The 14707-nt window shown below is 40.6% G+C and overlaps 1 protein-coding gene across 1 annotated transcript in view; it reads right to left on the reverse strand.

Moving 5' to 3' along the window:
* Positions 1-4746: 4746 nt before the first annotated feature.
* The window catches only part of LOC133994919 (transcription factor 4-like), a 215649-nt gene continuing 205688 nt past the window's right edge, over positions 4747-14707 (reverse strand). The window contains exons 17-20 of the mRNA XM_062434159.1: positions 12089-12236; positions 10724-10953; positions 9636-9777; positions 4747-4985 (exon numbers count right to left, since the gene is read on the reverse strand). Coding sequence (XP_062290143.1) covers positions 4937-4985; positions 9636-9777; positions 10724-10953; positions 12089-12236 — 569 coding nt within the window. The 3' untranslated portion in view covers positions 4747-4936. The remainder of the gene's footprint in view (positions 4986-9635; positions 9778-10723; positions 10954-12088; positions 12237-14707) is intronic.

A 14707-nucleotide genomic window follows, 5' to 3' on the forward strand; every position in this document is an offset into this window, starting at 1 on the left:
TAACATTACTTAAAAAATACATTTAGCACTTACACTGACAGATTCAATCCTAGTGTTTAACCTAGGTCCGATTCAAAGCAGCTTTTCCTTTTGACAAAAAGCTCAATTTTAATGGCAAACACTAAAAACAAACGACTGAAACTGTCTTGCACATGATCTGATATCTTTTTGGGGAATAGCTGATAAGATTGTTTGCTGACGACCTGCTGATTTATATTAGCAACACTCCAATGTTTTACAAATTCTTCATATTTTAATCTGGAATCAGGTGCTGAGGGTCTTTTAGTTAATTCACATTTACAACCTATCTTGAAGAAATAAATGCACAGGAGTCAGAGCCGGCCCAAAGCCACCAGGAGGCGCCAAAGTCATTAACCTGACATAACCTCAGTATTTTTGTTATACCACCCTATAACACAATTTCTCAAAAGATGCTTTGTCAAATTCTGTTATAACAGCGACATTACTAGAATTGTTCTGACAATGTTTTTGTTCTGACAAAAAAAGGTTATTATGAATTTTTGTATTTGCAGTTTTTCTAGTTTTGCTTAATTGGCAATTTATTTCAAATGGCCCAAAAATGTCTTGGGACAGCTCTGACAGGAGTGATTCTTGGTGCAAGCAAAGACAATAATTTGACTCACACTTCAGATGTTCGGCAACTGAAACCACATACAGTACTGAGCACCACTGACCGAAACTAAAAGTTGGCACCTGGCTACTGTAACCGGACGAATACAACCTCACTAAAAATCAAAACATCATCATCATTATCATCATCATCGTCGTCGCCTCTCGCTGGCAAGTCCTCACCCCACAGAAACCCCACAGAAAATGTTTTATGACTATTTACACATTTCTCTGCAAAAAATACAATTAAAAATGGTAATGTCATGAGGCATGGAGAATTAAACAAATATCATATATCTTTTATGATTTGATTCCTCCCAAGAACCGTCCAAATGTTCCCCACATTTATAAACATAATGTTGGAAAAAAAAAAAAAATTCTGAACTTTTGACCTCACTACATTTTCAATGTGACACATTTTTTCAACACACACTGAATTTTACTTTTTCATCTTTTAACAAAAAAACCGATACAACATATTTCTAAAACACAAAATAACAACAGTCTACATGTAAAAATATAACTTTTACATACACAATTTCAAAATAATGGTTAAGTTTGCCATTTTGTTGCATACAATTTACAAATGTCTGTGTGTCGTTGCCTCGGGTAGATAGCAGTGAATGGAGCATTTAGAACTCCGGTCCCATTTTGTCCTGCGCAGGGTGCCGTACTAGTCAGAGGGTGTTGTTATGGCAACAACAGAGGACACAACAAAGTCAGTTGAAAATTTATAACACTGAGGGGCCTCGCCAACTTTTGCCAGTTCAGTCTTTGAGAAAATAATTCCTCCCCAAGAAAACACTCCTTTGCAACAGAAAATAAAAAAATAACAAAAAAACGGCACCCTCCTCATATATCGTATATACTTTTTTGTACATTTATATATAGATTGATTTATTCAAATAGATTCTTTTCCAGTTTCCGTGCCTTCCTGTTGATTGGGTAGGATTTAAACTGCGTCAAAATGACCACTGACAGAGAACAATGCTGACGGATAGCGAATTGTGATGTTTTTTTCTTTTTCTTTTTGTTTTGTTTTTTACATTTTCTGTAATAGACATGTAAACCAGAACAGACAAATAAAAAGTAATAAGAGAAATGATTTTTCTTAAAAAAGAGAGAGAGAGAGAGGAAAAAAAAGAAAATCTGTTTTACAACATACAACCACACACTTTGTACTGAAGACTACATTGGCTTACGGACAAGCCGATCAAATATTGATAAAAAGCTGATAAGCTATAATACAAGAAGAGACGCGTTGTTCACCATGGGAACAGGGCTAGGGTTAAGTACAGGGAAGTGGGGTTCAGGGTAATGTAGGACTTAAGGGGCCGGGGAGAACTGGGACGGGGGCTTGTTTTGCTAAATCAAGCGTCTGTCCCATTGGCTTGAAGCCAGAACACGCTGTCTACTTACATATAAGCATACAGTACATTAAATACAGTTTAGTTTTTTATCCAAAAAATACTTTTTTTTCCTTTTTAGCTTTTTTTAAATTCCCAGGTCTGGTAAAAAACCTGACTGCATAGAACCTAACGACTAAGAACAGGTTTCCCTAAGCTTGCATCCTATTAAAAGACCAGGTAAATGTCCTCCTCTGGCAACTCGAATGATATGAACTCTAAAAAGGCACATTGGTAGAAGTGTGAATGTTCAAATTGCATCTGTGGGACTGCTTAGGTGGGACAAGAAGCTTGGGAGAGGGGCTAGGGCTCTAGTTAAGGGCTCATAAGGCTAGGGTCAGCAGAGAAAACAGCACTGGGACTGGGGATTAAATTTAGGGTCTGGATTGAGGAGGGTTAAGAATAGGGTGAGAGAGAAGGGGGGCTTTCCGATCGACACTTGAACTATTATGGGTTTATATGTATATTAATCTAATCAAGGTAATTAAAACGACAGGCTCCGGCAGACTACATAAAACATGTCTGATTGTTGTATTAATATGTATTAACAGAATCATGACAAGAGAATAGACTAGTGCTATATTCTGGGGGCAAACATTGGCCCAAAGCAACTAGGTGTTACCAATTGTACCTCGACTCAGCTGCAATTGGGCCAACTCGTCTAGCTACCTGGGAACAGCCAAATTATGACCCAAAGTTTAAACTTTGGTGGCATATAAAACTATTTGCTGTCAGCTACTGATGTCTGGCTTTACTGTCTCCACCAGTCCAGGTGGACCTCTTCTAGATAAATGAGACTAGCTTATGGTCCCAGCAACAAGACACCTCAACAATGACACAGAGTCGTTCAGACAGGAAATGTCAATCAGGAAGCCCCACAAAATGTGGTATTTGGGGTACAGGAGAGGTCTGAGACTGTGATTAGACGTTTAGGGTTATGGTTGACCACACATTAAACCGTGAAATGAGAGGATCTAATGAATCCAACGCAGGAATGCTTTGACTACTGCTGCTTGGCCCCCAGAGGAAAGGTATATACCCCTAACCCCGATGATTGTTCCCTTGCTTTCCCCTGCAGCGCCAACTTTCTCTTTGTCCATTTAGAGCTCATTATTATCTGTTTGTCTATCTCTAACTCCTCAGGAAGTTGGTCCACTTCAATCTTGCCATGACTCCCCCACCTCAAGACAGCGGGAGCACTCGATTCCAAGCGGAGCGACTGCGATTCAGGGAATGTGCTAAATATGGAATAGAATTCACTTCAGTGCTCAGTCCAGCCCTCTTCCCCCTCATCCAGACATCCATCTACCTATTTTTCTGTCATCTGCCCATCCTCTCGAGCATCTGCGCAGAAACCTTTTGATTTCGGCTAATGTCCGAACACCAGTTTCAAACTCTGCCTGCTTTTCCCATTCCCAGTCTGATTGGGGACGTTTGCCAGAGTGTTTTTCTTTTTGTTGTTTGCTTTTGCATCTGCACTATGAGCCCACAGCAACAATCTCTAAAAGATGTCATGAAAAGTCTTTCCTTCCTGCTGCATTTAGAAGTACACTTTTTCATTACTGCATGATTCTTCCTTCTGTAATTCCTCTACCTCCAATAATTTAAATACCCCAGTCCCTCTGGAGTCACTCACTGATTGATTGATTGATTAACTGATTCAATGATTGATTCTCTAGGTATTCTCTTCCTTTCAGTAGATACACACGGGCCATTAGGGTACAACTGTACAGGGTTTTTGTATTCGTATTACAAAGTTCTCAGTCCGTCGATTTTGCAGTCTGTTTAAGCAGTCAGCTATTATCATGAAACACTAGTGAACATACATAAACATAAATGTTCCAACTGTTTTACACTGACAATTGAAATGTTTGTAGTCTAGGAGGGAATGGATTAGAAGGGGAAGAATGTTTTCCTTGTTAAGCTCAAGCTCTTTCTAGGCATCGATGATTTTATTTTGTTCCGATTACTCAGCGATTCAAACACCTTTTGAAAAGCAGAAAGGTCGCAATAGAATTAACTTCCTAATCTATAGTCGTTTGAATTTTTATTTTATTGTGAAATGCCTTGTTAGATGTATGAGTGTGTAGCCTGCATCTGGGATACTTCCTGGTATTGTCCTGTTCCTTTTTGCTTTGTTTGCTTTTCTTATCCGTGTGTATCTATCTGACTGGTTTGCATCCAAGAGGAGATCAGGCACAGCTTCATCCACAGTGTGGCGTTAGATTGCCATTCAGTCAGAGATGCGCTGAAGCTGTGTTGAAAGACAGCTGCGCAATGTTGCTTTTTTTTTTTTTTTTAGAAAAAAATCTCTTAACACTTTGTGATATGTTTTGTTTCGTTCTGAACAACCCTCCCCATCCCCAACCCTCCTCACTGCCTGCGTCCAGTTGCACTTTTTAAACAAGTTTTTGTGTCACTTTTCTCATATATATATATATATAGATATATATATATCTATATATACTATATATATTTATATATAGAACCCTTTTGTTCTTTAAAACTGGGAATGCTGATAGAACAAGTACAAGAAGAAGATTTTTTTTGGATGATGATTCCAAAGACTTTTGTCCATTCCTGTCACTTTGTGTCAAAAGCTCCCACAAACTGCCCCTTTGTAGCAGCCATGTTACAGCGGCCATTTAACATCTCCACAAAGTAGCATCCAGTTCCCTTCAGCCGGAGATGCAAAGTGACGAAAGCGACTAATGTGACTCTGCAGTTCATGTTCTCGACAGAAGAAGTAGACGAAGGCGAAGAGGAGGATCAGAGACGACAGACGAGAGGAGAGAGAGAGAGGCTGATCTAATTGGTCAGGCTGAAGTTCCGGAGATTCTGATTGGTCAGGCTGAAGCAACAACGGGATTGATCAATGCTGGGTTGTCATGGAAACGTCGTCAGAGGAAGTGGTCACTCATCATCTTGATGAACTCTGGCACCTTGGACCTGGCAAGACAAAGAAGAAAAGGAAGAAAGAAGGCATAAGGAAGGAAATTCACACACAAGTACACACATGCATACAAATAATTACATGTCAGTGTCAATGTCACTGACGGCTGCTAGATGCTCCAACTGACGCCCGTTCAAAAAGCCTCAACCTCTCTCTAGAAATACTAAACAAGTCAATATGGTCAATACTCAGACTGTCTAAGATATGATGACTTATAGTAGCTTTGATGTCTGCCATGTGGGAGTTGATTAACAGCTGAGTTAGATTATTGTTGCAATATTTTGGTAAATGTAATGTTACATGATAATGATATCTGTCATGTTGGCATTATTTAGCTAAGGTAGCTAAAAGTAGCGAATATAAGCTAGCGTTAGCTTGGGTCTAAGGTAGCAGGGTGTGTTTACAGAGCATGAAAGGCGACACCCTGCACTCCTTGTTCTGAAGGTCCAAGCTGAAAAGATGGTGCTAACTGTAAAGTGTTCTAGGATGCAAACCAACAGGTAAAGTTACAACTCGCTAAGTCCTTGTCCTTACAGTCTCATACTGACATGGAAACATGGAAAATAATCATGTTACTTTGACTCTGAAGTCCTGCTAGTGTCCCTTTGTAGATTTAAGTGTCAAGGATGGAAAGGGTTCATTCATTGGTGAGCATAATTATAGTGGTCTTCATTGGGCCAAATTATATTATTATTATTATCATTATTGTTATTTTATAGAGACCTTATCTGAAGTCACTCAGACCTGAGGGGAATTGGATCTGAACAGAGAGATCCAAACAGTTAAAGTCCATGTAAAATAAGAATAAATGTGTTCTGAGTTTGACATACCACAGTGTGTTGTTAACTACCCTGCCAAATTTGAAGGATTAAAAAAATCGCCAAATATATGAAATTAGGCTTTTTTTTTGTATAAAAATCAGCCTCTGTCTCTGCTCCCAAACACTGTGGTAGTGCCCACCGAGTTCGCTGAAACCCCGCCCCCTACCAAGTGTGACCTGTCAATCAAAGTCACCACCTCTACCAGAAACATGGACGCTACGTCTGAGAGCTTTCTGCTGCTAACTCAGCTGCTAGCCCTGCGGCTAACTCGGCACCTAACTCAGCTAACTGGCTAACTGTAGACTGTAGTAGTAGTAGTGTTAGATATTAACAATAACTCGCCACTAGGCAGGTTAACCACTGAGGAGAGTAGACTCTCGGTCTTATATAGTAGGGGAGGGACCACGGTCACGCGGGTACGCCATTACGTCACGGGGTAGCCCTTTTTTGCAGGCTCAGAAAATCAGGAAAAATGAGAGGGTGAGTTTAAGGCTCTACCTCCCATATTTAGCACTGCATAGTTACCAGCCTTTTCACATGTTTTCTGTAACCATTTCCAACATGTATAATAAGTTTAGAAGTAAATCAATGAATTGACTTTACACAGACTTTAACCGTAAAAAAGACTTGTTTTTTCCTCCCATGATGATAATGGCACATAATCATCTTGGATCTACTCAGGGGTTAAACTAGCAGCAATACAACATAAACCTGGTCCAACTCTGGTCAGGGGTCAGGTCTCAGTTAGTAAGAACTGTGTGAAGACCTCTACATGAATGTGCTTAGTAAAATTCATGTCAACCAAGGCTAAATCTTGATTTCAATATTTCTTTTTTTCAAGTACACATTTTGGCCTGATGATGGCGGTAGAGGCAATGTCTGAGGGTCACCAATTTTATTAGGATTTATCCTCTAGTGACCATAAATATCGACGACAAATTTCATGACATTCTGGTGGGTATTTCTTGAGATATTTTGCTCTGGAGACTGATTGGTGTTACAGAGAATGTTCTAAAACCCCTATCGTTAGTATGTTCAAGAACCTTCCAAATTTAGTTGATAAGTCTTGACATTAATCCTTTGATGGTTGATCAGAAACAGAACAATCAAATTTACACAATTCTTTTCACAACATGCTTTGAACCAGGGTATGCTTTGTAAAAAAATTCAGGTAGGGGGGTTCCATTCCTAACACTGGCAAATCACACCCTTGTTTTAACTATATCTGACATTCAGACAGGTGACAAATAGGTCAAATTATACACAAATCATGTGAACCACATGCTATGGTCATTACCAGAGGCCTGTACTACGAAACTAGATTTTCTCTTATCGAGGTAACTTCAGGGTTAACCCTGGGTTTTCCGTACTACGGCGCTGGTTCACTTCTTACCGGGGTAAATCACCATGGTAACTTATGCTGAACGGCTAACCTGCTCCGGAGCAGGTTATGTTCTCGATAAGAGATCAACGAGTATAAAAGCACCGCCTCCTGACCAATCAGTCTTCTTGGAAAATAGCCCATTCATAGAAGATCCTGTCCACATTGGTGCGCGGATCGTGAGAGGTTAAAACTATACGAAAGGTACAGATTTTCAAGCGACATTAAGTTAGTTTAATATTCAACATTCATTTGACATTCAAAATACAAACCTATTATGCGCTTCAACCATTTGAGTGAATGATGTCAAACCAACTGTATAACATACAGACTAATATCACCCATGTGCCTCAAGGCTTATTTTTCAAATATATCTTTTCGTCCATTTTTTAACAATTTAAATGAATAAATATCCTTACCACCACTCCAGTTTCAGAACTTGTGTCAGGAAACCTGACAGAAAGTCTCAATAAGAACATCTTGAGAGTAATCGCTGCAAAAGTGCAGAAAAGCAGAATTTTATTCATATTTTTTAATTGACCAAAATATATATTTAAAAAATAATCCTTGAGGCACATGAGGGATATTAGTCTGTATGTTAAAAAGTTGGTTTGACATCATTCACTCAAATGGTTGAAGCACATAATAGTTTTGTATTTTGAATGTCAAATGAATGTTGAATATTAAACTAACTTAATGTCGCTATGAAAGGAAGAGCACTGAGGAAGCGCTCTGCCCGAAACGTCTGTGCCGTAATAAAGTGAAATTGAATGATCAGAGTGTGTCCGTTTATATTGTCCGATGAATTAATATTGTCTCACGAATTTATGCATTAATAGAGTCTGCAATGTTCTGCCAGCATTCCTTCCTGGCTTTTGGCCTGGATGATGTGTTTGAATTCTTCATATTTATGAAGAATAACTGTCTGCTCCTCCGTCGTGACGTACGCTGCTCTGCAGGGTTTCTCCATGTTTGCGATTGGTCAGACGCTGCAAACACCTTTAACCCTTTCTGTGAACGTGCACTGATCAAGATTGGAAAACTCTGGGTTGAATTACCGAGTTGATAACCAGCTTCGTAGTACCGTTTATCAGGATTGTGAATGTCTGGGTAAGTCAACCCAGGTAACGGAGAGATATCCAGGGTATGTTAATCCAGCTTCGTAGTACAGGCCTCAGATCTCATCCCAACAGAACACCTACAGAGTTGACCACCATCATCATCAAAACACCAAATGACTGATTTGTTTTTTACAAGTACGCTGTTCATCCCTCCAGTTGAGTCCTGTAGACTTGGAGAATGTTACATTGTACTGTCATTTATCACGTGCATGTAGCTCATGAATGTTTTTCAGCAACTCAGGTGTCAGTTTGGTGAATGAACCACAACGCATTTTCAAGCTGTTGCATTATCATTGACACCCTAACAACATTGAGGCTTTTTTTTTTATCACTAACAACCTTTCTTGCCTTGACACTACAGAACATAAGAAAATAACCTCAATGATATATTTAACCTGCTCCTTGACGCACATGCAACACAAACATGATTTGACCGTTTAAGAAAACACAAAGTTGTAAGAAGATAAGAAGAGAAACGACACACACTTCATAAAAACAAGCGACACAACACACAGTCACACATTAAAATCACACTTACTGCCAATCTGTTGTTAAAATGTACCCAGACCAGACAGAAACTTAGTCACGTTCTCTGCCAGACATTAACTGTCAGGAACTGAACGGCCCAAGTTCATTCAACTAGTGGGGAGAAATTTTGGGCAACATGTTGCCTGTGTAAAACTGAACCTTTTTTTCCTGGATCGGAGCCACAGTGGCAGACACGACAATACAACTGGATTGTTTGTTTACTCATCATTATGATGCCCTGCCGAAGGACTAAGAGTAGAAAAAAGCGCCCCCTTCTTCCACATATCACTAAAGATGATGATAATGTGAAAAATAACCTATTACCCTTATTATATCTTTATAATACCTGGCCTATAATTCTGGCCAGTTTAGTGTAACTATCCCCATTAAAAATCCATAAATCAAGTTATGTTTTGGTTTTGTGATATAAAATAATATCTTTCCAGTCGTACTGTCGTTTCGGCCACTGTGATTCTGTCCTGCAGGAAAGTAATGGTTTGAAAGTACACAGACAACACATTCATATTGATCCAATTGATTAATTGAAAGCCAAAATGTTTGAAATAAATGTATATCTCAAGCAGCAAGCCCAACAAATTTTCATGGGAGGTTTTTTTTTTTGTTTGTCGTGGATTTTATCATTTTGTGGAAAGGTTTAATAAAAATGATTTCTTAACATTTCTGGACTGGTTTCTGAATTACGCCTCTTTGGTTCGAGTTAAAGGTACAACAGCAGATTAGTGAAGTGAAATCTTCTGACCATTCAGGGGGGGAGGAGATGTTGCTGCGTTTTACATTTGTCCCATGGGGTTTGACCCGTCGCCCATGATGGCAGCGGCGGCGTGGTGCGCGGCGGCCAGAGCTCCCTCTGATGTGGCGGTGCCCTTCTCCTCCTCGCGGCGCTTCAGGCAGGCCGCTTTGGGGTTCAGGTTTCTCTCTGGAGGGAGAAAGAGAGAGAGGGAGAAAGAGAGATTATTAGTAGTGTTTCTGGAGTCTTCTGTTCTTACAAAACGTGTTCTGATTATGCCTTTTGTTTTTTTCAGGGTGGTGTTTCTTTATGTTGGATCAATAAATCAGCAGTGAGACTGAAGCCAGAAAGCCAAAAACTTCAGCCTGGTTTAACACAATCAACAGGTGGCACTGCTGCCCTCTTCTGGAGTTCCAGGAACACTGAATATCACCTTGAATTCCCCCTCAAGCAGCTTTAAAGTCAGAACAAAGGAAAATATTTTCACACTTTGACAGTATCAGAGACTGTTGGGCTCGTGGCTCATGGACTGCACTATCCTACCGAATGGAAATATTCTTAATGTCTTGTTTATCATTTAAAACACCCTTTTTCATTCTTCCTGACATTTTTGGCATCTTTGGGACCTTTAGGAATGTCTTCTCCACTCCAATGCAATATAAAGTTTTGCAGGTTTGAACAAAGCTTTGCTGCACAGCATGTATTTGTAGAGATGAAGCCAGCGGGTTCATGAGGTTAAAGTGTGCAGGAAAAACATATTTAAACTATCAACCCTATGAAAAGCATTCAGCATCTGATTGAACCCCTTGCTCAACCTGGACAAACTGCACACAATGTAAAGTTTCTGTTTATACTTTTTTAAAGCATAAGGCTAGCATCATTATATATTTCCTAATATTATTATTATTGAAAAGAATTAACCCAAATGATTTCCTGAAACAGTTGGGCACTGCAGTATCTGGCAAACATTAGTCAAACTGCAGTAAATAATGCTTTTGCTGGGAACTATTTTCAGTGGTGGATGAATACACATTTACTACTACTCAGTATTCACATCAGAAGGACAGTGCAGATCAATCTGGCTGCAGTATCTGAGGTGAATATTGTTCGTTACTGAGGTCACAGTGATACTGACCTCGGACTTGTTGCTCCAGACTGAGGATGACGGCCACAGCCTGATGCAGTATCAGTAACTTGGTCTGAGGTTTATCGCTCTTCAGGTGCAGCTGGACCATCCTGCCCAGCTCCTTGAACGCCTCGTTGATGTCGCGGACGCGCAGGCGCTCTCGCGCGTTGTTGGCCATCCTCCGTTCTCTCTCTCGCTCCATTTTCTGCTCTGGAGACAGGTCCTCGTCGTCGTTGTTGCTATGGTGACCAATGATGAGAAAGAAGAGGAGCAAGGGAGGAAGGAGGCAAGGGATGAAGGTAGGAAAAGGAGGATTGGAGGATGTAAAGTTCAGTTCTATATTTATGTGTAGAGGCTCATTTTAATAGAAAACCTGCTGTTGTATAATTGTACAACAGGGTGACCTTTACAAAATCATCAATACAGTGACAAAAGTGCTAGACTAGTTGTCAGGCATGGAGATATCTATGAGTACTATTTACCACATTATATGTAATAGTTTACAGTGAGTAAAAGTAAATAAAGTATGTTAAGTTACAACTAGTAAATAATGGCCACAAACACAGTGATTTACAGCTGCCAACAAGTTCCCAAACCCTGTGACATCATCATCAAAATCATTTCAATCATCATCATCATCATGACCACCACCATCATGTACACATCTCTGGGGGTTCGGGATCCAAATGTTTCTGATTTCAGTCGACATCCAGGTGAAAAACAAACATTCTGTTTATCGTGGGAGGAGTGAAGGCTGCTCGGCTGCATTCAGGACGCAAAAACAACACCGTGATCAAATGTTGATGTTTCTATTACTTCAAATTGTTTTTAAAATGGATTTCAGGTCTGTAGTTTCTGGCCAACTGCAGGAATACCTCTGTTGGTGTGTATTTTGATGCCCTGAATGCCAGCTAGCACTTCTTTGAGAAAATTGAAGGTGGGGTCTACTCTCTTGTGTGAGAAACAGTTAAAACCAGGCTCAAGACCATGGAGAGACTTACGGGATCAACCTCTGTTTGTCTTCAGCGCTGCCTTTGGAGACTTCATCTACTAACTGATTTATTTAGCTGTTTCTCGTCACACTTGGTCACTTCATCAAAGTCCAGAGGCTGGTTCCCAAAACACTCACAGCGTCAAGTCCTTCCTTGTGTCCTTACTCTCAAAGAACTACTCATGGCTTTAGCAGATTTTTAAAAATCCATTGACGACCAATCCAGTAGCACAGTCTACTGGAGAGATTAATTTATCAATATCATGTGGAACTAGGAAGGACTCTGAGCATGGAGGTGCTTTGGGAAAAATGCGTATCCCAGCCCAGCTGAGGGGTTTGATAGAAGCGAACGTCTGAGATGGGGGGGTTACCTAGATCTTTACCTATCAATTCCTTTGAGATCCTTGTTGTCGGGGTCATCTTTCTTGGAGTCCAGGGTCTTCGAGTCTAGGTTCTCGTCGCCCTCGTCCTCAGACTTGATCTCCGAGCTGACGGAGGAGGCGCTTTGGCCCTGAAGACCTCCGGACAGGGCTGCAGGGAGGACGGGGAACACAGGAGAGGAGGGGTGAAAAGATAGATATAGATAAATACAACATATGACTTGTTAGTTGCACACGGCTCAGTGAGTGAAGACCATGAGATGTGATTGAAAGCCTTAACTTACAAATATGTAGAGTATTGAATTGGATTGGAAATGCTTCAACTTGAGTGAAGAATTTACAACAATCCTAAAGCATCAGCATGATCATCATGGTCCTATAACACTGTAGGACTCATGATCATCATGGTCCTATAACACTGTAGGACTCATGATCATCATGGTCCTATAACACTGTAGGACTCATGATCATCATGGTCCTATATCATTGTAGGACTCATGATCATCATGGTCCTATAACACTGTAGGACTCATGATCATCATGGTCCTATAACACTGTAGGACTCATGATCATCATGGTCCTATAACACTGTAGGACTCATGATCATCATGGTCCTATAACATTGTAGGACTCATGATCATCATGGTCCTATAACACTGTAGGACTCATGATCATCATGGTCCTATAACATTGTAGGACTCATGATCATCATGGTCCTATAACACTGTAGGACTCATGATCATCATGGTCCTATAACACTGTAGGACTCATGATCATCAAAGCAGCAGAACCAGAGATATGCTCTTTTTTTATTTCGCGCAATCTTCTGTCTTGTTTAAACCTGGTGCCTACATTACCCACAATGCAACGTGATTGCCGATAGTTCAATTGATGATATAAGTGTGTCGTGCTAGTTGTTGTTAATGTAGTCTGGAGCCTCTAGCTTGAAGCAGATGAGGAGCAGGCTACAGAAGATTTATCAGATTTCACACAACTCCCTCTGGACACACAAAATACTTACTAATTGTTTTACTTACTACAAAATACTTTATTCCACATATGCAGTAGTCTCCCAAAAACCAATGTGTTCGATGTGTAGAACTGGTGGACTTCCCCTTTAACCAAGTAGCCGTAGCTCCCTAAACTAAACCACATCTTAACCACAGAAGTGGCAAATGATGAGAAACTGACCAGAGTCCAGACAGCTCTGAGGGGAAACTGAGGCTTCACTTCCAACAGTAAACACGCACATGATGCGACTGTGTGAAGCTCAGCAGTTCTTACTAAATACTAATTCCCCAGTTGACCTCCAACATGGCGGCATGGGAGAGTTGTGATGCGAACGTAAAACGCCTCTCTCTCCCCTCTCTGTCTGTCTCTCTCCTCAGTAGAACAGTGAGGTCTTTATTTGACGTCTGTATGGATCCGTCACTGGGACGCTGCCAACTTCTCAGTCAACACAAAACACTCCGCTCTGTTCCCAGACACACACACACACACAAAACCAACTGTCGGCCATTTTGAATCTCCGTCTGCCTGACTGGAGGCATTTTGTGTGCAGCTTTGAGTGACCGCCTGTGTTTGGTTTGTGTGTGTGTGTGTGTGTGTGTGTGTGTGTGTGTGTGTGTGTGTGTGTGTGTGTGTGTGTGTGTGTGCGTCTCTCGTCGTACAATCGCTGTGTGTCAGTGCATAAATAGTTGCATTTAAATAGCCTTAAAAGTGTGAAAAGTGACTTTGTGCTGCTGAATGTGTGACCGAACGGACACGGACACACACGGACACGGGAGGAGACGGAACGCAAAAAATTCAGGGGAGGCGCCTACTGTGATTTATTCTATATTAACAAGAACAGCATCCTATGATAATTCAGCCCAGTATCCAAGAAACTACATTCATGCAAGAGGATACTGCACCTCACAATTTATGTTCAGTTTCTAATCTTCAGTGCATTGTGCATTTGGGTAAAATGACCCTTTATCTTAATGTCTGTAATATGAGTTCAGTGTGTGTGTGCTGTAATATTCAAATCACCCAATCTCCTGTTGAACAATATAAATCATATGAATTCAATAGCAATTTAAAGTTAATATACTGTAAATGCTCACTGTTCGTAATAGTTTCAAAACTGAGAGAGAGAGAGAGAGAGAGAGAGAGAGAGAGAGAGAGAGAGAGAGAGAGAGAGAGAGAGAGAGAGAGAGAGAGAGAGAGAGAGAGAGAGAGAGGGGAGAAACCGCAGCTCTGTTATGAATTCATGTTTGCTGCCAAATACATTTTAATACCCTTTATTTACAGCCTCTACACCACTACTCTACCCTGAACTCTATGTGTGTGTGTGTGTGTGTGTGTGTGTGTGTGTGTGTGTGTGTGTGTGTGTGTGCCGCTGGCTGAACTTTGCTGCCAGCAGTCTCATTTTCAGCCTTTAAAAACGAGCTTAGGGCTAATTTGCTGCTCAGCGCGCTCATATACACTTCCCTCCTCCATATTCATATCACACTGTACTGTATATTTATTTCCTCTTTTTACCGCTCGGGCGCTGAACTCCAGGCTCGCCAGCTGAGATGCTTGCGCTTTATTTTATTTATTTATTTATTTTTTTACTGCTTCTTCTGCTTCTTTCTTCTC

This window comes from Scomber scombrus, chromosome 15 (assembly GCF_963691925.1).
Source record: "Scomber scombrus chromosome 15, fScoSco1.1, whole genome shotgun sequence".
Taxonomy (NCBI): domain Eukaryota; kingdom Metazoa; phylum Chordata; class Actinopteri; order Scombriformes; family Scombridae; genus Scomber; species Scomber scombrus.